The sequence below is a fragment of the Pagrus pagrus genome, assembly GCF_965226575.1.
Source record: "Pagrus pagrus genome assembly, chromosome: 7".
Lineage (NCBI taxonomy): Eukaryota > Metazoa > Chordata > Actinopteri > Spariformes > Sparidae > Pagrus > Pagrus pagrus.
Genome location: NC_140191.1, coordinates 8,671,714 through 8,694,602, shown reverse-complemented (window position 1 = coordinate 8,694,602; position 22,889 = coordinate 8,671,714). Strand labels below are relative to the sequence as shown.

The window sequence follows — 22,889 nt, the reverse complement described above, 5'->3', positions numbered from 1 at the left end:
AGTCCCTAACTGCACCATGGGATTGTGGGTATTGAGAGCATTTCATGCAGAGAATCAAATCAAATGGATGAATTCACAGAAGGAATCATAATTCCAACTTGCGATCGCCTGAGAGCAATCAATCTTGGGAAATCGCAGTCCATTCTTTAATCTTACCCCTTCATAACTGAGGGAGAAAAGAACAAATGACATTCCTAATAGCAGATAAAAAGAAGAGTTGGAAAGGAACAATATTTCATTTACATACTGGATTATTATTCATCGTCAGGGGACAGATGGAAGCTTTCTTTGAAAAAGCCCCGGAGAGTTTCTGTGTGGATGCTTCTGCCTCTTGCAGCCGCGAGGGACCATGAACTCAGATTCGAGAGACACTGCAACAAAAATGGTCATTGTGAAGACTGAAAGGGAGCGAAAGAATGACAGAGGGCACCGATATCTCCGGCTCGGTTCATCAGGCATAGTGTTTTGATTGGTGGTGTACTGTATGTGATCTTCAATCGCCTGCAGAGGCAGAGAAGAGAGTGAGAGATGGAGAGAAAGAACTCTGTCACCCAAACACTAAGATGTATGAACTCCCCTTGCCGGCGGCATGCTGTGAACACAGACTCTCCCACAGGCCCGGGGGGAACACTCTGTTTGCGTCCCCTCTTTCCAGACGCACAGTGAAGCGTAACTACCTCAGGTGGAGTTTGTGAGCTGACTCCTTTATCCCAGGGCAGGCTCACTTTGTGTGCAGCTTAGAGTAGCACCAATCCAGAATACAAAGGGAGGGAGGGGGGGAGAGAGAAGCCATGCAGTCAGCTGGCAGGGAGATGGAATTATGCTACAACCAAGATAAAGCACATAAAGCTGAGGACAGAAAAGGGACAGAAATTAGATAAAAAAGGAAGAAAAAGGAGGTGAAAGCAGAGTTTGAGCAGAGAAAACTTAATGTTGCAAGTCATGACTGCAACTTTGGCATAAACTCAATATAGTTTTTTTTACACTCGACAGTATATCATCATTGCATCTCCCAGGAACAGTGCCTGGACACGTTCTTTTGATTGACGGCTGAAGGACGTCTCGGCAGCCAGCGAGACTGGGCTCCATTACCCACACAGCGAGCAAAAGGACATGCACTGCAGCCGTAATGATACATTTAAGTCAGGAAGGGGCTATTTGTGGGCGAGGAGGAGCGGGGAGTGAGGAGCGAGGAGCAGTCGGCCAGGCCCTGGCGGCCATTCATCCTCCCCAATCATCCGCTCTGAGGGGAGTGCTGCGAAATCTCTGCTCGCATGACTGCTAAGAGGCCCAGCCCATTAGCTAGTTGTGTTGCACTTAATGTGTAGAAACAGATCAATTACCGCCTCTTCCCGGGACAGACAGATAACGTGCATTCTAACGTGCATAGCACCCATGCATGTGTAGATATGTGCATTGTGGCTGGTGGTTTTGCCTGCAGACGTCCGTGGTGAAGATGTTGAGCCAATAATTTACCTGAGCCGTGACACAGATGTGGAAGTTCCTCCGGGGGAAGAAGTGACGACGATAAATAATTGAATTTCGCCGGGCTGCATTTTCATTCATTATTTATCATCTAATTGATTACTGCAAGCAGGCTTTCTAACCTGTCCCACAATTAATGTGTTGCTTTTATGTGCTAAATTAATGGCCACTGCAGCTCCATGGAAAACACACAGTCAATTACATCTGGAATTGAAAAGCCACGGCAGTTTATGCTGTATCGCTGCGCTGGGGACGGCACGGAGACATTAATCAGCCGAAATGGAATTCAACAAGATAGACTTAGTCTTCCAGACAAAATTGGACTATTTTTCATATTGTTGTCGTGCTGCCTCTGAGGCAACAGAGCAGCTCAAGTTTTCCTCTTGACCCAAAATTCACTTTGAATCAACTTAGCTGTCAACAATCTTTGCTGCTCCGCTCCGGCTTGTTTGTTCCGAGGCTGCGACCGCCCCGTCTCCTTCTCTGTGACAGTGTGTTGATGTTTCCGGAGTGCGGGACATCGTATTCAATGCGCTGCACCTCTCGTGTTTGGTGAAGAGTTATTGTTTTGTATACAAACAATACACGCACGCACACAAGCAAAGATGTACAAACTCGCGCTGGCACACGCGTTTATCTCTCCTGCTCATGTTTGGAGAGGCCGCGGCCCATACCAATTCCATGGGGTCTTGTTTTGAATAAAAAGCTGTTATGGGCGAACACTGTTTGAATTCAAAATGCCCTGTTGGCAGTTTGAGCCATTGTGTGTGTGTGTGTGTGTGTGTTTAGGCTCGCTATCAATTCAAATTTTCCGTTTTTATTCTCTGTTTTCTTTTCAGCTTCAACAAAACCATATAGGAAAGACTCCTGGTGAAACTTAGATTCACTGCCAGTTCGGCTGCGAGCTCTTTTCATATCCTAACTCTGCACTTGATATTATATACTGGCTTCAACACAACTCATCAACTCATGCTGGAAAGCAGACAAATCACAGAAAACAGACAGTGTAGAGCTCCATGCATTCAGATGCCGCAGCCTTGAATCCTTTATTTAACTCTGGTTGCTAACGAGGGACTTCTTGTTTTTCTTTCCTTTATTTTACGCTGACTGCATAACTACATGATCTGCATGCATCTCATAGTCTTCCAACCTCTCCAGTGACAACCACCAGTCCCAGCACACACACACACACACGCACTCTCTCTATTTCCAGGAAGGCATTGATTGCATCCAAAGCCATCGGGATCGATACCCTCACTGTGAAGAGCCAGCTCATTGACCCCTTAAATAACGCTGTATGGTGCTCCGAACAATGATCAGGCGTCCTTTAACTGGATCGAGTTGTTGTGTCTTTGAGGGAACACCCAAAACGAATCCTTGCCTCAGGTGAAAGAGAAAAATGTTCTGAGCCGAAAAACTCGTTTTGCTCTGCATTTCTTTGTGTCTCCTGTCAGTTGAAAGTATATATTGAATACTTGAACTTTGTTCAAACGTCTTCCGTTCGTCCTCGGGGGCCAGAAAAGGCTCTTTCTCTCCTTTAATTGCTGATGGACAGTGAGGAGCACTGAAGCTTATAAGTAAGGCCCTGTGGCAAAGTCTGAATGAAAAAGGCCTGGATGCCACACGGCTGAGATCATTAAGAACAGCCTAATGATCCCCTGGATTTGATTTGTCTGGCCTGTGTCACGTCTCTACCGACCGGAGAGACTCGTGAATAAAAAAAAACACCCAAATTTCATCAGTCTCTCCACATGGCTTCTATTGAGGTTTGGGCTCATTTGGGACTTTGCCAAAGTTCTTCCAGACTGAGTCCAATTACTCCTGCAAGGTTGTTATGTACAGCTAAAAAAAGACTAATTGAGGAGTTTTTAATAGGAAGGAAACTAATAGACAGATGAAGGGAAGGTGGGGACACAGCAAGGGCGACGATACACCGTGTTGTTCTTGCAGCATGAAAACAGTATTCGCTTTCTTAATCATGTAATAATTCAAATCAGGCGAAGAAACGTATCTTTAGGCGCCCGGCTCTGGCAAACAAGCAGATATCTTACCGCTGAGTGACAGATATATTCGGTGAGTTATTATTAACAGACTGTACAAGACCCAAACAAATATTAAATACACGGCACGCTCTGATGCATAAAAAATTTGAACAGGCTATAATGCGAGATGTGTGAGCTGCTGGTTATGAGATGTTGTTCTTACCCAGTGCCTCTTAATTCCATAATAAAACTGAAAAGGTGTACGAGTGGAGCGGCGCACAGTTATTTTAACTCTGCACAAATGGGATTAGGTGTTTGTACACGGGAGCAGAATGAGGGCTCGGGATAGGGAGCTTTCCTTTCACGGCTAAGCCTGCGGCGGGGACTACAGAGCGCGGCAGGTTACTGTGCGATTATGATGATCTGGTTTGATCTGAGGAAATGAAATTTCTTCCAAGACCACTTCAGCAAAAAAGGAGACAAATAGATAAAATGCACAGGCAGCCAATGCTCGCACACCGGCAGCAGAACACACACGTAAATGAACATGATCCAAACAGACTGGTGTGTGAGTTCAGGCTCATTTACACTCACTGTACTCATTTATTTTCCTCAACTCCAGCGTTAAAGCTATTGTGATGCCAGAATTACAGTATGGACTTGCAGTCCATACTGTAATTTTCCCAGTTTTTATTTTGCAAAGCAGAAAATTCCTTAATAAGCTAACACTTGCCTTAATTAGCAATCCTGGTGGCATTTGGAGAAACATGAGTTAATATGACACGAACTGCAGATGCAATTAACAGAAAGTGCCTGTTTGTATAAGTTCACAAAGCCTCTGAGGTAATGAGTTATATTTAAAAAATGTATGACACCATAAATAATCAACACAGCTACTGTAGACCTATACTGTATTGTTCACCCGGGATAAAACAAGATTAAGAGTGTACAGTACAGCCATGTGAGCGACTTTATGAGGCTGACGATACTAAAGCTAAATGCTAATGTGAGCATACCACAAGGCTAGTATGCTGATGCTTAGCCCGTGTAATGTTTTCCATGTTCAACATCTCTAAGAAAGGAGCTTAAATACGTTTCACAGTTAACAGTTAGGAAACAACAAAAATATCCAGTGATATCATGCTTACAAATGTTGAAACTCTAGTTTAACACTCGCCAAAACACAAATGCTGAAACGCAGACTTGAACTGCGGTCGACTGTTCAGCAGCCTTGTCGCCTTTAACTCCTCCAGCATCCTCTCTGACCTGACCTGATGGGGCCACTAAAGAAAAAGTCAGGAGATCACCAGTGTCATTTAAATTAATCCTGTGGGGCTCTTGAATGTCTGTACCAAATTTTATGGCAATCAATTAAATAGTTGTTGAGATATTGCAGTCTGAACCAAGTCAGACAGACAGTACATAGATGGCGATAACACTCACTCGGAACAATTAGTCAGTATCACCATAAATGAATATTTGAAGTAAAACTATTACATATTTCAGGTGACATCATGGTGGCACAATTTATATTAAATTCTCATTCAGGAGGCGCCACTCTTCTACGTAACCCCCATACAGACACATCCTGCTTCGTCAACACAATATATCATCTCCATCTTCAATTTTCCCCGTCTGCACCATCTAACCATATATCCTCCCACTTCACCTGGACTTCACATTCCCATTTTTCTTTGCCTCTCAGCGCGGCTTATGTAAGAGGCAGCCAGTGTGATGGGGGATGGGGTGTCAGAAAAGGCACTGTACCCTTCAACTGGCAGGAGAGTATATCCCTGTCTCTCTGCAAAGGATGGCTGAAAAGCGATCCTCTCCTCGCACACCCTGATGAATATCAGCACCCGCTGAACCACTGAGGCTCAGATTTATTCCATTTGGCTCCATGTATACAGTAACTGACTGTACTGTGGACAAAAAAAAGAATCACCTGGCATAAATTTATCTCCACTACAACCTAACCCTTTCCGCTGGGATGCTCGGTCACACCAGGGAGGATGATATAATTTTTCTGTTGCCGGCTGCTGCAGTGGGTGATGGGAGGGAAATTAATAGTAGCAGACAGACACAAAGTGCCGTCATTGGCTGCTTAAAGATATGATATGAATCATTTCCGTGTTTAAATGTTTAAAAATAACTGAACCTTTGTTGTATGTTTTGTTGAATTGCATGCTTAAATTATCCCAAGTGTTTTCCAACAATTCAAACCCACAGAAATCCATCATTTTACTCAAGATAACTGTTTCATTCAGTATCCTGTCACTATAACTTACAGGAGAGTCAGAGAGTGAGGAAGGAAGTTCGGCGACCGTGGCAGAGCGTAACACCACTAAAACTTTTTAAACATTACCTCATCCGCGAACACTTCATTTCATTTATTTTTTTTGTTGTTTTGATTGACAGACCCTCTAATTGTAGTACAATCTTAATTTCTCTGCAACAAATTCAGAAAAAAATACTGATTTATTGATAATCAAGCAATGCAAGTTACAACTCTGCAGGAAGAACAGGCAGAAATCCTAAACCACAGTCCCACCAAACAAGTAAAAACAGATGAAAAAGACATAAGTGCACACAGTTGCTTGTGGACAAGAATTTATTCAGGTCACATTTGCACAAAGCACACAGTCAGGGCTGCATGGTGCAGGTGCATATGGCCCGGCAGCTGACATTTGGGTAATACTGTGACCATCGGCAACTGGTGCAACTGCAGCGCGGTGGGAAATTAGGTCAAATTAGGAGGAAACATTACCAGAAGGTGTGGCAGGGCCTGGCTTCAGTCATGACGAAGCAAAACACCAGTTTTTTGTTGCAGAGCGCTCTGTGTACCTCTTATGTTCCTGAGTGGGAGGTGCAGAATCAGCATTGAGTGTAATATACAATATATTCATAAATTAAATCAGCTTATTGGACATGTTTGATGTTTTTCTGCTACAAAGTGAAATGTTCAATGCTTAGTGAAGAAACAGTCCAGTGTCTTAAAGCAAAGACTCACACAAACAATCACAGGGTCAGTTGGCTGCAAGACAATAAGGTTTCCATCATCCAAAGCAGAGGCTCAGCTCCTTAAACTGTATGTTTGCTCATTATAATCATGTGTGAACCCCCTGTGACGTCACACATTTCTTTGTTGACTACCGTTTGGCATAATGAGTGTGGCCATTGATTTTTGGAGTCAGTTGTTGACCATATTTGGATGGGAGGGTGGAGCTTGGGAGGATATCCTGATTGGACCTCACTGAGAACCTGAGGACACTGTGGTAGTGACTTGTTGATCACAAGTTAGCCATGAACACAAGCATACCCTGGTTTATCGTCTACTATTCTCAAGCTCCCTAAGGTGGTATGTGGAGATATCCCAGAAAGGTTTTTTGAAAATGAAATGTTATGTTGAAAACACATTGTGTCATACTTTCACAATCATACAGAATTTAAAAATTTGAATACATGGTTTTGTCTTTACAGTGATACTTTGATTCAGCCTCCTGCATGTCATCCGTGATCAGATATAAGCTAAGAAGCTCATTGTGATGGCAAGGTAGTAAGCAGAGGTGAATGAAAGGTTGAAAAACACTAGAAATGTTGCTCAAAACAGGAACTATTTTTTGAAACCAGTGAAGTCACCCCCTGCTGGCCATTATAAAGAATGCAGGTTTAAATCACTTCCAAATTGGCTGCACTTTTCAGACTGGAAAACGTCCATATCTTATATCAGTCTGCACAGTCGATGATTTTAATGCCCGTGATAGACACCACATGCATGTAAAATGAGGTCCTTCTTTGACTCCAAGTCAACTTGGCCCACATATCTCTTATGAACACACTGTTTTACCCTACGAAAATTGGATACTACATGACTGTGCCGTAGCAGGTGGGCAGCACAAATCCTCGTAATCCTCGACTCCAAATCAGCACTGCAGCTTCTCTGTGCCACTCCTCCCACTTCAGTGTGGTGAAGTTAACAGATTTAAGCCAGTCACAGCATTTTAAAACAGGCACGGGCACGGAAAAAAAGCCTGGGTGTGCCCGACAGAAATGCAACTTCGCTTGTACACAAGCTCCAACACATACACTGTACTGGAACTTAATATATTTAAATTTCAATATATCAATTTCATACAACGTTCGTGTTGCATTTAGCATAATATGAACAGAGATATTAAAAAAAAACAACTTATATAATATAATCCAATTTGAATTCAGCTACAGAAGATACCAGGGGAGTTGGAAATGTTTCTGGAGGCGCTGGAGGAATGAGAGACCCGGAGAGAAAAACAGACGTGCAGGGGCAGATGATTTTCATATTCATCCAGCGTATCAGGTTGTGATTGAGTCTTAAGACATGCTGGTTATTAGCTGTGTCATGAATATTAATTTGCTTTCCATGATCTTCTCAAGCAGGCGAGTAAAGGTCAAAACGTTCAGCCTAAGAACAAACTCTGCGCCTCCGTTAATGCAGGCGGCACACACTGCAAACTAACATGACAACTGAGTTTCCCCCCTCGGCACTTAATGATGTGACTTAATGATGCTGTGACAGGGAGAAAATCACCCAAATGGAGATAAATAAAGAAGCTGTCACTTCTGAGAGGAATTTACAATTTCCTGCATTCTTCTCAATGTGATATGTGTGATATTGGCTGCGAGTCTGTGAGTGCTCTCCCGTGTTATGGCCCAAAATAAAAACATATTTGGAGACGGAAGTGGGTCACCCAAATTAGAAGGAAAACAACATGGACTGGTGCAAACACTGAGCCCCTCACCCACCACGCTCCCTCACAAACAAACATCTAAATCTATGGTATTTATATGATGCCACCAGGTTTTAAAAAGAGACCCACAGGCCATAAACAAAGATTCAGGTTCATGAACTTCGGTAGAGAGAAGAAAACAAACTGGAATGTCACAGTACTTTAGTGTTCAGCTATTGTGCTCTAAACTAGAAAAAGGTTAGATTCATTGCTTTTACCTTTCCAGCAAATACTCTCCAACAGTTCGTCCTTCACCTTAGACTCGCGCAAAATAGGTGGATTGAAGCGGTGGTTGCAGGCACGGATGTGTGTGATTGACCCAGAATGGAAATAAGCAGGTAACAAGATATGAAAAGTGTTTATTTCCCTTCAAGGAGAACAGCAGCAGCATTTCAATTTTAAGAAAAACTAAGCCTTGATATGAGTAGTCAAGCAGAAAGTGTATTTTTAGAGTGTTTTGACCTTGATTTGTTAGCTTGATAGATTTGCGTGGATGCTACCAATGATTGTAACAATGACTCCCAATCCTACACCTGCCATAAGCAGGAAAATATACCCCTCTCTCTCACCGCAGTCTCTTTTCTCTGGCTCCTTTCTGTCTTTTCCTTCATGCTATCATTATCATTTTTTTTCCCCCAGTCTCCCTCTCTGGCTTTTCATTTTTCTTTCTTCTCCTTACTTTGTCTTGCGTGCTTTCCCTTTCTGCCTGTTTGCCTCTCAACTCTCTTCTCCTGACTCTCCTCCCCATCTGTCTGTCTTTCTTCTTCTCTGCCTCTGTGCATCTTTCATGGGCAGAAATGGTCCGTCACACATGAGAGAGGACCAATTAAACGGGGAGTGTGGGGGTCCTTCCTTTTCCTTTTTAAAGACATATTCCTTCAATTCTGTTTGATTTGCCGTGGCTGAATTGTTCTTTTGACCACAAAGTGAAATTTAATAAATGAGAATACCTCCAGCTCAGATGACAATCTGGAATATGTATTATTGTGTTAATATGTTAACAGTATTTGTTTATGCACCATATGACTGTTTTCCTTAATAAACCAACAACAGAATACATATTCTGTCTACCTCTTGAGTTGGATTCAGTCTCAGGCTGCTTATATCTATAAATAAAACATGTGCACCCACCTCTGTGGGGACTGACAGCTGTCTATCGTCACCTGCTGCAGGATCCTACAGCTCTTAACAACGGCACAACTGCAGCTGAAACCTCAGTGAGATTTTGAGGGAAACATATTCACAATCCTACCTGGCCGCTGGCCAAACGACCCCGCCACTATGAAGGGACCGATCACCATCTTTTCACAAAGTTTTGCTATGAAGTTATGGATTTTTCCTGCATTTAAGTCTTACCTTCCACTCTTATTAAATCGACTGCATTTATCCTTCCAAAGTGCTTTACAATCTCGCCTCTCATTCACCTATTCACACACCAATGGCAGCGACTTACCATGCGAGGCACTGCCCAAACCATCGGGAGGAATTTAAGATTTAGAGTCTCGCCCAAGGACACTTTGACATGTGGACACGAGGAGCCAGGGATCACAGTATCGATCCTCCCATTAAAAGATGATTCTCTACAACACCTCTGCTTGCTGAGCCACAGCCACCTTGTATTATTAAAGCTGTTGGCTACATAACTATTTCATCACCACGCTAAATGCTGGTAGATGACATGTTTTTCCTATAAAATCGAAGGAAACTGGGGGATTTGACAAAAGAACTGTTTTGGATGTTTGTGCAGACCAGTTAGTATAACAGAGCGATAATTTTGTTGTATTTCCCCACAAAATCCATCCTGTGAAAGCACAAAAGGCCTGACATAACAGTTGCGTCCTTGCGAAATAACTTTGTGATTCAATTTGTCTGATTTCCATTTAGATATTTTTAGCACTGTCTGCCTCGATTTGAAAGTACAATATTGAACCCTTTTATTAATTCACCCACACAGGAGATTAATCACTTTAAACATTGCCAACTGGTAATGGTTCAAGGAACACAGGGAGAAATGCTGCAGTAAAGCTGTTGGTAATGGGGATCCTAATAAACTAAACTAAAAGGAAAGCTAAAATCCAAAAAGTCTACATGCAGGCGACAAAAAGGCAGGAAACAAACCCAGGCTGAAGAGAATCCAAGACAGAGCTACAGACAAATACAAAAACTAAGAACAAACCAGAAAGCCATGGGGAACAGGAGCAGGAACACAGAGAGGACATGTGCAGAGACACAGGAAACCAATGAACCAACAGAGTGAAGCAAAAAACACAGACTTAAGTATTCAGTTAATAAATGAAACACAGGTGAGCACAGAACGTGGGAAAAAGACAAAGACAGGAAATGTGAAACACAAGGAGAGGCTTTCATCATAAAACAGGAAATGAAAAAAACTGAAACTAAGGACCATGACAAAAACAATAATGGAACTTTTTTTCTTTTACTTTGATATTAAAAAACTAATCAGAGTGTATTTTTTATATTGTATGAGTGAATATCACAGTACTACCGGGGATAAATGAGTTTATTTGAACACTTTTAGTTCAAGTTTCACCTTCGCCGATCTGCGTGTGAACACACTTCATCCGACTTCCTCACCTCTCCCGATGCCCTCCCTCTCTCACCCTTCATCTCCTCTTTCCTCTTGCTGATGAGCATATGAACACACGTCTTTCTTCTCCTCTGCCGGCTGCTGCCTCCCCCTCTCCCTGCTGCTTTAGCTCAGCCCGCGGGCAATTTTCACACAAGCCTGATTGAATTCCCCCCCTCCTCCCCTCTTCCTCCACCATTCTCTGTTCTTGCTAAGGGAAGGGGATAAGACAACAAGGTCTCACCACCACACACATTTATATGCATATAAATGGACACTGACAAATGAAACACTCCACGGAGAAATTGAGGTCGAGCTGACATACAAACACGCATGTTCTTATATAGAGGTGAAGGTAAGGGCACGTTGAATATGCACAAGAACCTGAAAAAACACACATGCTAATGCGCAAATACTGTATGCAGTGTGTGTAGACAAAGACACAGAACTGTGCACAAACTGCATCAAATATTTTAAAAAACAATGTTGCTATGATAAAATTAAGATGAGGAAATGTTCAAGAAAAACTGCACAAATGCTTTCTTGTAATAAGTCAATGAACATTTGAGAAGGGAAGAGAGGAGAAAATTGCATATCACATGTTATCATACTCAGTACAACGTGGTGAAATTTCTCTGCATTTAACCCATCCTTGAGGCAGCCAGCGTACAGCGCCAGGGGACCAAGTCCAGATCGTACCCAGTGACGAGTATTTGACGACTATTTTACTCATCCACTAACAGTTGAGGTAATTTATGAAGCAAATAACAGCTTCTCACTCTGTTTTGTATCTGTTTCTTTTCGTGTTTTCTATCATTTGCATTCAGTATTTCGACTGTTCGTCAGAGAAAACAAGCAATTTGAGGCCTCCTCCACCTCTTTGCCCTGACTAGTATGCATGTTGATGCACAGCTGCAAGCTCAAAACATTTCCAATAAAGGCCATAGTTGAAGTTTTTACTGAAAACTTTGAAAACAATATTGGACAGTAATGGGGGTTGGATGAATTCAAATTTGGTGGACTCTGAAAAGCAAATATGTGTTGTGGTTTTATTCAATGTATTCTGTCTCCAGTAGAATATGTTAGACTTAGACTCCAGTCTCAGTTATGAGACTCGAGTATATTGAAATGTCTTTTTAATAAACCATTTTAACTAAAAGTTAAGGAGCGTGCTAACTTACACCATATACAGTAGATGGATGGGAGAGCAGCTTATATTGACCCGTCTTTACATTTGTTGTTAGGCGGGGACCTCTAGTGGTCGTGGTAATTATTACAGCAGCAAAGGAGAAAGTCAGGTGAAGCAGATAAAGAGAGACAAGTCTGTATAGGGAGGAGGACGGGGATGAGTGGTCGGGTCAAACAAGCACAGAACTTTGATCGAGGAGAAAGTGAACGGTGACTAATTTTGACTTGCTAACGTACTTAAGTTTCAGTAGTAGTTTTCATGCTTAAACGTAACCAAACTGCGAGCCTACGACAAAGGTCCGGTCCACCTGTCGCTTGTAACGCTACGCTGTAACGCTCATGTTGCTTTGGGAGTCACTGGCAATGGATCTATTCAGATGTTTAGGTATGAGTAAACTCAGCAGCTACAGTAGTAATACAATTAGTAGAGTAACAAGGAAATTGATTTACCATTCACAATTGGATTAGACTGTTAGGTTAGTCACATTATCCCTCATGTCAACAAGAAACAAAGTATAATCAATGAAAAAAAACTTCCCCACAGGAAGTATAGTCCATGAGCGTAAAAGTAAAGAGAACATAAAACATAACAGTCTGCCCACCTTTAATTTACCAGTTACTTTGAATTAGCAACACATTAGCCTCTGACAGCTAGCATAATGAAGTTAACTGACTGCAGTAAAACTAAATTAACAAATCAACAATGACAAACCAGCCCAAGTAAAAATGATGCTCCAACAAAAGCATTTCAGAAGACAGAAAGATCTGACACAATTGTGGATGTGTGTTGCTGCCGCCTCAGCAGCAGTGAGGAAGAGGAGGGCGGCTGACGTCCTTGTGAACGCTATTTGCTTTCAGAGTTTATGATGGCTTTGCACTTACAGCTACGGCTTGCTGTGTGACCATGGCAACCACAGAAACTACAGTGATTGAGACAAAACAGGATGTAATTTTACTGTTTCTGATTTCACACGTCCTCACCAGCAGAGAACGGACAGACCAATGAAGAGAAACATTATTGGAGCAGCATCGGCTTCCAGCGTCTGATTATCTGATGGAAACGTTTATGATACTAGTTAGTAAAAATTCTATATAAATGGTGTCATATTGCGATCCAAAAAACAACAAAAAAACCCCAAAGAGAAATAGTAATGCAGCCCAAAAGATTAGACAAATGGCCACACAAGAAGTGTCGGCATATTCGGACACACACACCTAACACCTGCTCCACTGTAATTGCCACTTCTGTTGGCGCCATTTGGCCCGACCGGGAGTGTGTGACGGTGAATGATGAAACACCGGCACAACGAGCCGGGGTGACAGTGACCGGACCCGTTTGAACAAGACATTTCACCTGGGGGACTGCTTCCATGAAGAATAACCATGATCCTTCTGGGGGTCCAAGAAAACACACATAAAAACAGTGCACACACTCACACACACACGGTCAAAACAACAGGAGGTTATTAATGGTCAGGTGTTGCTCCTGTTCTGCTCCAAGCACTTCACCAGCAAACTGCATCCCGCAAGGAGCCATTATCATCACCCGCTCCCAAGCAATCATTTACAGCGGCACCAGCTGCCCAATGTCCTCTGGTCAAACTGGATCCACAATCTGGTAATAGTCTCCCACACTGTATCGCGGTTGATTTAAGTCCCTGCAGCAGCGACAGACCTTCAATCTGTCGGTTTTATCATTCGGATGGAGCAGCAGACTCCCAGGAAAACACCCTAATGGGGGGGGATCGAGGGGAGGGGGATCAGGTAGCCATAAATCTCGCTTCTCAGGGACCCTTCACGTAAAGCACACAACTGAGCCTTGTGATGGATAACTGCGACGGGGTAAAGGGTATTGATACGTCTGTCGAGAAACTGGGATGGTGTGCTCCATCTCATGAGAAAGATTGTGCTGTACTATACATGGTAAGAAAGTCCAAACCGAAAAAAGAACCGCAGTCGTCTGAACAAAACTTAATGAGCAATAGAGATGAATGGCAAGAGTAAGCTTGATGATGCACTGAGAAAGAAGAAATCAGGGCAAACAAAAGAAGAAGCTGGTGCATTTGCATGTTTCATTTCGGCTGGTGTGAAAACTGTGAAAGTCTGGCATAAATTCAAATGATACACTACTAAAAATCCCATTTGTAATAATGAACTGCTAACAACGCTATCTCCCAATCTGTAATGAGTGATGATAGCCCAAATTTATGCAAGATCATTTTGTAACTATGCGTGCATGTCATCTGAGGTGTGTGGAGCTCATTTTTTAGTTGTTCCTCCATAAAAAAGTGAATAAAATGGAGCAACAACACAACTATCCCTGGATTTATTACTGGATTTGAGGCGATGTAAACATTTTCAAACTGGGATGATATAAAGCCAATATCGGACCAGGCAGTGACTCAGCTGCTCATGACTTGGACATAATGATAGCCCATGAATGAGAGTGTATCAGCATCACAATCCATCAGGACAACTGTGTTTTTATTTCTCACAACAACCATTCAACTTAACTTTCCTTCTTCTAAAATTTAACATCAAATGAATGAATAAAATCACTTCAGCCATGGCAGCAGCTACATTTCAAGTACCTGTCTATGGGAACCTCACAAGTCTTTGAGTTTTCTTGATAGGAAGCGACGGGATAGCTTTCCACTGAAACGCTAGAAGGCTTTTCATTGAAACTGATGTGTTAAGTTTGTATTAACAACATAATGCAGTAACTTAAAAATGGCAACAGAGAGTGGATCAAAACAAGGCTACATTCTTCTTTAGGACCTGCGTCCACATAACCTTTTTTTCTGACTGCCGGCACTTTTTTTCAGTTGTTTGCAATGAAATCTAATGAAATGAAAATCTTGCAACTTCTCAGTAAGGCGCTGGTGGTGTCGCCGTTGCTCTTTTTCAGGCAACTAATCATATATTAGATTGGTTGGGACTCTTCACCTGTCGCCCTGGTAATCCAGAAAATCGAGGAGAAGCTTGTTGTGGCTGTGCCTGTCTGTCCTGAGCTTTATCACACAGAAACTCTCATAACAGAGACAGAAAAGTCCATTTGTGGGAGCAGATTGTCTGTACACTGAATGTTGCTGGTGATTGATGAGGCTTTATCTCCCTAAGCGTTGGAAGCTTGTAATTAGCTGTGTGGTCAGCCCTCTGTTACCAAAGCGTTAGCGGCTGTCAATCAAAACCAACGTGAGTTTTTTAAAATCAAACCAGCTTAATGTTGTACAGCAAGTCGGAACCAGACTGGCAAAACTGGGAACCAACACAATCCTATTTATTACAGTACAAAAGTCTGTTCTTCATCTTCTTAATACTTGTTTGTCCTTGTTTATGATGTATAAAGTTCAGCTCCATTCACAACGATGTTATTGACTTATTGTTAGAATCTGCATTTTTATTCCCCTGTCCCTGAAGATGCAGGATGACACCTATCATTTCATATGACTTCATGTTTACCCCCCTCAATAAGTCATATAACGGTATAAATAAGTATTATTTCTGCACACTACAACATATACAGGTGCTCAAAGGTGGCTGCTGTATGGTGTTTCTTTTTATAGCGTGATAAGAAAAGCACAGCGAGATAAGAGCAAACACCGTGGATGATACACTCTTTCTTTGCACACTCACAGCACACACACACACACACTGCCATTAGAAAATGTCATTATGGATGCCATATATAGTAACGTCCATGGACCAGTGAATAAAATAGAACATTTTCTGCCTGGCATTAATGGCACGCAAATGTGGAATAATGGATTCAACAATATATTCGGCTCCGCCAATGTATTCATATTTCACTCATCCAGCAGCGGTGGATGATTTTATGCTGCTTTCCCCTCAACTCGCTCGGCCTGCAAATCAATGTCCATTACACAGACCTGAGTGTTCATATGTCACCGGATCCTTTCTCCATTAATGCTGCTTCTGCACAGATTTTAGCCTCTTGGATAGAGAGAGAACAAACTGCAGTGTATATTGAGTGTACGCTCCAGGAGGCTGCTACAGGCAGATGCTCATTACGGTGACACGCTGACCTCCAGTGACTTCACAATGCACTGATAATGAACTGGGCCATTTGTGCTGTGTGGTTGTCAAAGACAATTTTTTAAACCTTTATTTATCCAGCCAAGGTTTACAGACCACTCGTGCTTCGTTTCTGGCAAGGCTGAGCTTCACACTCATAAAGTTTCACAGCTTCACACCTGGTATCTGTCCATTGTAACCACAGCTTCCTCAAGGAAACGACTGTGGTGGTTCTTCAAGCAGAGAAAAGCAATTCTCATTCACTCTGACTTCCCGATTCAAGCAAATGACCTTTCAGTTCTGATTATTCATCCCTAGCCTTTAAATATTGCCGCTTTAATGCTTAACAATAATGCAATGAGGGCATATTTAAACCAATGTGTACTTAGAGCTCATTATTTTCTGTTTAGTTTTTCAACTTTTATGAGATGGAGCAAATTACATGTGCAATAAGGCTGAAAAAGCCCAAATTCATAAACAAGTGCGGTCCACTAACGGCCTTGTTAATGGATTAAGGTCATTAAAACCACACTTTACCCTCCTCCCTCCTCCTTTTTAGATGCCAGTAGTAGCATATTTCTCGAAACAATATCCTCTCTGTTACCTAACACAGAAGCACAGGACTCTCCTAGATAACTAAACTACACTATCGTTTCATGTAGACCGCCAGAATTATTTAAACTTTATTTCAGTTACTAGTCATGTTTTGGCTTAAAATGCTAGAATACAAATTAACCACTGCTGCTGGTGCTGTGGCAGAGAAGCCTGTCAGAGAGTGGTGAAGCGTTTAATCACTACTTGCTGCTGCAGTCTCACCATAGTCGTTCATCTTAAATAAAACCAGAATCAAATAATGAATTGATTTTAGCAGCAGACTGTATTCTCTGTTTTATCTACTGTTTAAACTTTAACTTTAGTTTTTCAACATTAAACAGAGCATGTGACAGAATGTAGCTTGGTAAGGTTGAGCTACTTGATTCAATTGTTTTATTTTTTTAGTCTATGCATTTATAGCTGGGGAAATCAATGAAGCTGGAAACTAGATGATGAGAAACTGTTCAAACAAAAAACTTTATAGGTGGAACCAACTCCAAACCAGCACTAGCACCAGCCCAGAGCCAGCACCTTCGCTTTGGTCAAAAATGGGTATGTGTAATATATTGCAAAATACAAAGATGACCACGGGCAACACACCAAACCTGAGGAACACCTGATCAAACATACGAGGCGAGGCATCAACATCTTCACTGACACCTTAGAGGAATTAATTAGCTAGTTGAGGAAGTTGTTGTTGGAGCTAATTGGACTTTTTCCACTGTCTTGACTTAGCATTTTTACAAGTGGTAAAGGTACACTGAACTGCCAGGACCAAGTTCTGGGTGAGTATCGGTTCAACAGTGAAAGGTAGCTAATGTTAAAACACAACTTCTGGATACGTGAGAACATAAATTGTAATACCAAAATGCCTCTTATTCATTCCAGTGAAAGTAATCTAAATCCAAAACAAAGAGCCTCATGTATACTGTGTAAGCAAGTAATACTGTTATGGTTGGAAAACCTGTGATGTGAAACGGGAACTATGGTGACTGACACACACACACACACACACACACACACACACACACACACACACACCCACACTAAGACACACACGCTGACATACACAAATGCAGCGACAGTCTTAGGCAGCTTGTACATCATTCAAACTGCGGGGCAGGCTGGGGATAAAGGAAGCAGCAGATCTCACTAGAGTAGAGGGATAACAGACATCTATTAATCTTACCTCCTCTCCTGTCAGGTAGTACGCCGACAGCAACCCGCCAACGTAACGGATGTTCACCTCAAAGAGTGATGCCTCGCCGTTCTGTTGAACCAAGAGAGAGAGATCAAATTGTCAAATGTCATATTCAACCGAGGCCTCAGTCAGACTTAAAGCAGCACGGTGGTGCTATGTCAAATAATAATACGCTGAAGTCATCATAAACTGTCGTCATTACTTCAGCTGCGGGTTTCTCAGTGCAAATGTAAATCATAAGCGTGATAGCCGGTAGACTAATTGCTCTTAGAGATAGCAGACGTGTTCATAAATACTGTATATAAAACACATTTAACACATTTGAGACGCCATGAGTACACTGACATTGGCTTTTTGTTAGCCATTTTCTATTAGCTGTGACCTAACCTGTCACTGCGACTAATGTGTTTATTCACTCAGCATGATTTACAGTCAATGCAGAAGTAGTGTTATTGGTGGCTAGGGGCAGCTTGCCTCAAGATTTATATAAAAAAAAAAAAACAACAAAGGCAACAGCAGAGCAACTTTACGGTTATACAGACAATGATTCTGTTTAACGTGGCGGACGGACAAAACAAACTTGTGCACAAACAGTTCTGAGATGTAAAAATGAGCATCAAATGTTTCTGACTTATTTCAACAAGAACACACGTGTCAATTAAAACCTCACACCTCTGATTTCACCTGTGGAGAGAACAGAAAAGAAACATCTTTGCACTGTGTGTGATTAAAGAGCAGTTATAGTTCAGTCAGTGGAAGCTCGGTAGCCTCTCTGGAAAAGAAAAACTAACCTTAGTTTCACCTACTGTACAAAGGTGCTGATTGGAAAAGGGCCACATAAAGAGCAACAGCAGACTTGTACCTTTTAAATCAGGCCTTGGGCCGCTCTTTGTGTTTCTGGACATGTGACCATCTTGTCTGAATGCAACTACTATGTTGCTTTTCTACTGGGAGACAATCCAGTCACATCTGATCATTTTTAACAAAGCTTTTGTACAACTGTAGCATACCGTGTGTGATTAAAACTGGTGTTAGCAAGAGGTAATAATGCAGCACAGTATCAAATATCACAAGCATTTCCTCTATACATGTCATACAACAGTGCTTTTGGCAGCACCTTTTGGTGTCCCCTTCAGGAACTACTCTTGAGAATTTGTTCTGTTTATTGTGCTCCCAGACAGCGTAATGAAATATCCGTCCTTGACACTGTAGGCTTGGATCATTTTTTAAAGCAAGGTCGGCAATCTAATGGCAGGACTTAAACCAACAATGCGTTATTCTGTCCCTCAGTACTTACTGACTTCCAAAGCCTGTCTCTGACTCTCAGTTTGTTCCTATGGCGGATGTCCATAAAGGGTATCATATTAAAACATTTTTTGATTATTTCCTTGATCAGAGGGACAACGTAGAGTTCAGCAAACATTACACAATCAGGAGTATAAAGTGCTTTTTGGGGGGGGGCGCATGTTTAATGGTCTAATGAGTATTTACAGCATCAATGAAGGACCTTTACTGAGCTTCATCTCACTTTTCACTTATTTAAAGCAACCAACATTTGGGAAGAAACAAACCTCATCAGACTTTTACTTAAGAGTATGTCTGCATTAAATCCCCATGACAACAGCTGATGTAGTTGCTAGGAGATTATGTGACACAACTACAAAACCTCTGCTGATTGGCTGATTGATTATTATTATTCCTCATTAGGAAATCGTGGCGTATTCATGAGTCAGTGTTGTTCTAAGTTCAGCGTCTTCACGTCTTTCTGGCTGTTGATGGACGCGTGTTGACGGGTGAACTTCTGTTTATGAGGCAGTCTCTCATGCTGCCCTTCCGCTGTCTGTCCTCTTGTAATGGAGAGTCCCTCTCCAAAGAAATCAACCAGCCGGGCTGGCCTCCAAAAAAGTCAGGCCAGAAAGTCAAAGCCATGTAATCATGTTCCCCAGTGTTTTGTTTCCTCTTTTATGTCTTACAGCGAAAGGGCAATATTGATTAATGGAGAGTGAGTTTACTGGCTCGAGAAGAATTTATTGAAACCCCTTTGCTGTACTTTTCTTTAAAATGTCATCTTTTGCACCTCTTTTTGTCACTTAATCTCAATTGAGTACTCCCTTGTATTAGATCAGCACAAGATTTTGGGGGATTTTTTTGTCTTTATTGATATGAACAGCTGAAGAATGACAGGAAGTGGGAAGAGAGAGAGGGCATGACCTGCAGGACGCTTAGTATATGGAGTACATGCTAAACCAGGTGTTATACCAGGGCTTCCCCAAGATTGTTTGTTGACTGATTACATTAACACAGAATAATTAGATAGATATCTTGAAGGCTATCTGAAATTCTCTCTGATAGAGGCTAAACCTGTATTGACCTGAACTGTCAAAGAGAATCTGGGCAGACAAGTGTGAAGTTTCACCGACGGAAACAAACTTTTAGTCCACTGGAGAGAAGACAGATTGTGTGTGGAGCAGTGAGGATACTGTGACCTTTCTTGAATTAATATGTGAAACAAACATAAATGTTTTCCATGTAATTCTGTCATGTTTTACAATCTGTCTGCCCATTTGCTCTTTAAATTATGTCATCTCATTGTACCCTCTTCCTCTGCAATGCTCTGATGGCACCTGACTGGAGAATTACCACTACCGGCTGCTTATCTCCCAATTTTTCGCTGTAGTGGATTGAAGGTTTTTCTCGACTTGTTGGAAAGTCGGTTAACGATGTGCTACATCACGATGGAAACTTGACCAATGACATGACTCTGGTGCTGCACTGCTAGCATTAGTGCTGTGGAGACTATACTGAATTTATCAAGTGCGGTACTAGAGTACAGGTAATTTCAAGCTGTATTTACTGAGAGCCCTTCACTCAATTCAGACATAAATCTCTTTTGTTATTGCAGGCCCAACTTTTGTATTTCTTGCAGAAATATCTAATATTTTGATGCTGCAACTATGAAACCTTCTGAGGAGAGGTGTCTCTGTTTGCCAACATTAAATGTATTTAGTCCACTTCTACCCTAAAAGAAATATGAAGTAAGAGGTAAAACCGCATGTCTCAATATGTCACCATAATTACGGACTTACGCGAGCTGAAGGTTGAAGCAGACTGCAGCTCATTGACTTGGAGACCCATTGAGAAGGAAATTGCTATCTCAAGTGTGGATGATAAGGAAACTGTAATTGGGTGCCAGAGAGGGCAATTAGCTCCACTCTGCGGAAAAGCATAGAAATGAGGAGTCACTGGCATCTGCTCAGTGGTATCATTTATCTCCTCATATATATCCTCTCTTTTATACACTTAATCCCATTTTGCATTATTATACTTAACCTAAATCAATACTTGGCATCAATAACAACAAATTTGTTTCAATCAACATATAAGATGGTGTCAGCTAAATATTTCTGTGAAGATTTTTCCATATGTCGCCAACTTGGCACGAATTAATTATATTCACTTATTCATTATCTTGCTACAGGTTAGATGAGGAGATCAATACCTTTCTTGTGTTTGTTCAGTAAATATGAAGCTGTAGCGAGCGGCCGCAGAGAGACTGTCGCTTTTTTTGGTTAGACAAACAACATATAATGTGTTAATTAGTGAGTTTTTAAAGATGCTGGTTGATCTGTCATCTTTGGCTAGCTGCTTCACCCTCTTTATGCTAAGCAAAGCTAAGCTACCCAGCTGCTGGTTTCAGTATTAGCATACAGACGTCTTCTTTTGTAACTCTTGGCAAGAAAGCAAATGAGCATGTTTCCTAAAATGTTGAACTATTCCTTTAACATGCATTGTCATCTGTTATGTAACTCTATACAGGAGGTAATAACAGCCGGGCTGTAGTACAGCCAAGGTGCTGGCTTCATCCCTGGGTGGGTGACATTTCTTGAGACAAAGCACCGATGCCTCTGGCAGGGCGGCCGAGCTGAGCTGTCTTGCCAAGCCTGAAATGAGCGGCCCATTCAGTAATGGCACTGCGATGGCAGTGATTAGGAACGGACCGTCTATTTATCACCTGTGATAGTCGCACTCAGCAAGACAGGTAGGAGGTTCAGTGAGGGAGGACAAGTGATGCTGACACAGGTTTTGCCAATCAGACTTTTACTTCCCGATACAGGCCCAATACATCACTCAGCAAGCTGTACATAAAACTTCAGCTCATAAAAATGCAGCATTTCAAGTTGCAACCAAGTGCATTTGGATATAACACAAGCCCGCAGGCAGAATTTATAATAAAAAGGGTGTTGTTGATTTTTTGTATCTTAATCTGATGTATTTTTCAGGAACAACTAACACATAACTTCAGTGCAAATGGGGCAAGGGTTCAGATTTGCATCTCCATTAAATCAACTGAAAGCGCGAGCCCCGGGGCTCTGACAACACCCACAAAACAATCCAACTCAAACTGACGCTGACATAAATCGATTCAATCATCACATCATAAGCACGATATCAAGACAGAAGATTAAAAACTATGTCAAAGTCCTCCGAGAGGCTGTTTTCATATGAATATATAAAAATCCTGCGTTCATTTTAACTCCGCAGAAGGTGAAGTGGAATAACTGCACAATAGATTAGATCTGACTGAAAAAGGCTCGTGAAGAACTGATACATCTTAGCAGCTTTTCACCAACGTTTCAACCCACATTTCAAAGCTTTTTATTAAGTTAAAGAAACACATCAGACACATGCGGGTAAATTAAATATCATAACACTCTTGTCATTTTTCTAATAAAGCTGAACAAACTAAAGTGCATTATTAAGTTTCAGTGATTAATGAAGTTCCTGAATATTTATGGTAAAACGCATATTTTCATTTGTCTGAAAGCACAAAGTGATATTCAAGATGACTAAACAAATAACCGTGAGGCAGATCAAAGACGATTATGAGACATGACAACATAAATCATTCAGTTTCATTAAATGTTATATTGCTCGGCCATTTCTGCGTCATCAATGCGCGGCGCTATCCCAGTTTTTTACCGTCTGACACAGGCTTGATTCATTTTACGAATACATGATACATGAAGGATGATGGATTCCTAAAACTATCC

At 41.7% G+C, this 22,889-nt stretch overlaps 1 protein-coding gene across 2 annotated transcripts in view; it reads right to left on the bottom strand.

The window, feature by feature from the left end:
- The window catches only part of LOC311260554 (mannosyl-oligosaccharide 1,2-alpha-mannosidase IA), a 213,696-nt gene that overhangs the window by 48,480 nt on the left and 142,327 nt on the right, over positions 1 to 22,889 (bottom strand). For both annotated transcript variants that reach the window (XM_084358540.1, XM_084358541.1), the window contains exon 4: positions 17,827 to 17,907. In XM_084358540.1, coding sequence (XP_084214666.1) covers positions 17,827 to 17,907 — 81 coding nt within the window. The remainder of the gene's footprint in view (positions 1 to 17,826; positions 17,908 to 22,889) is intronic.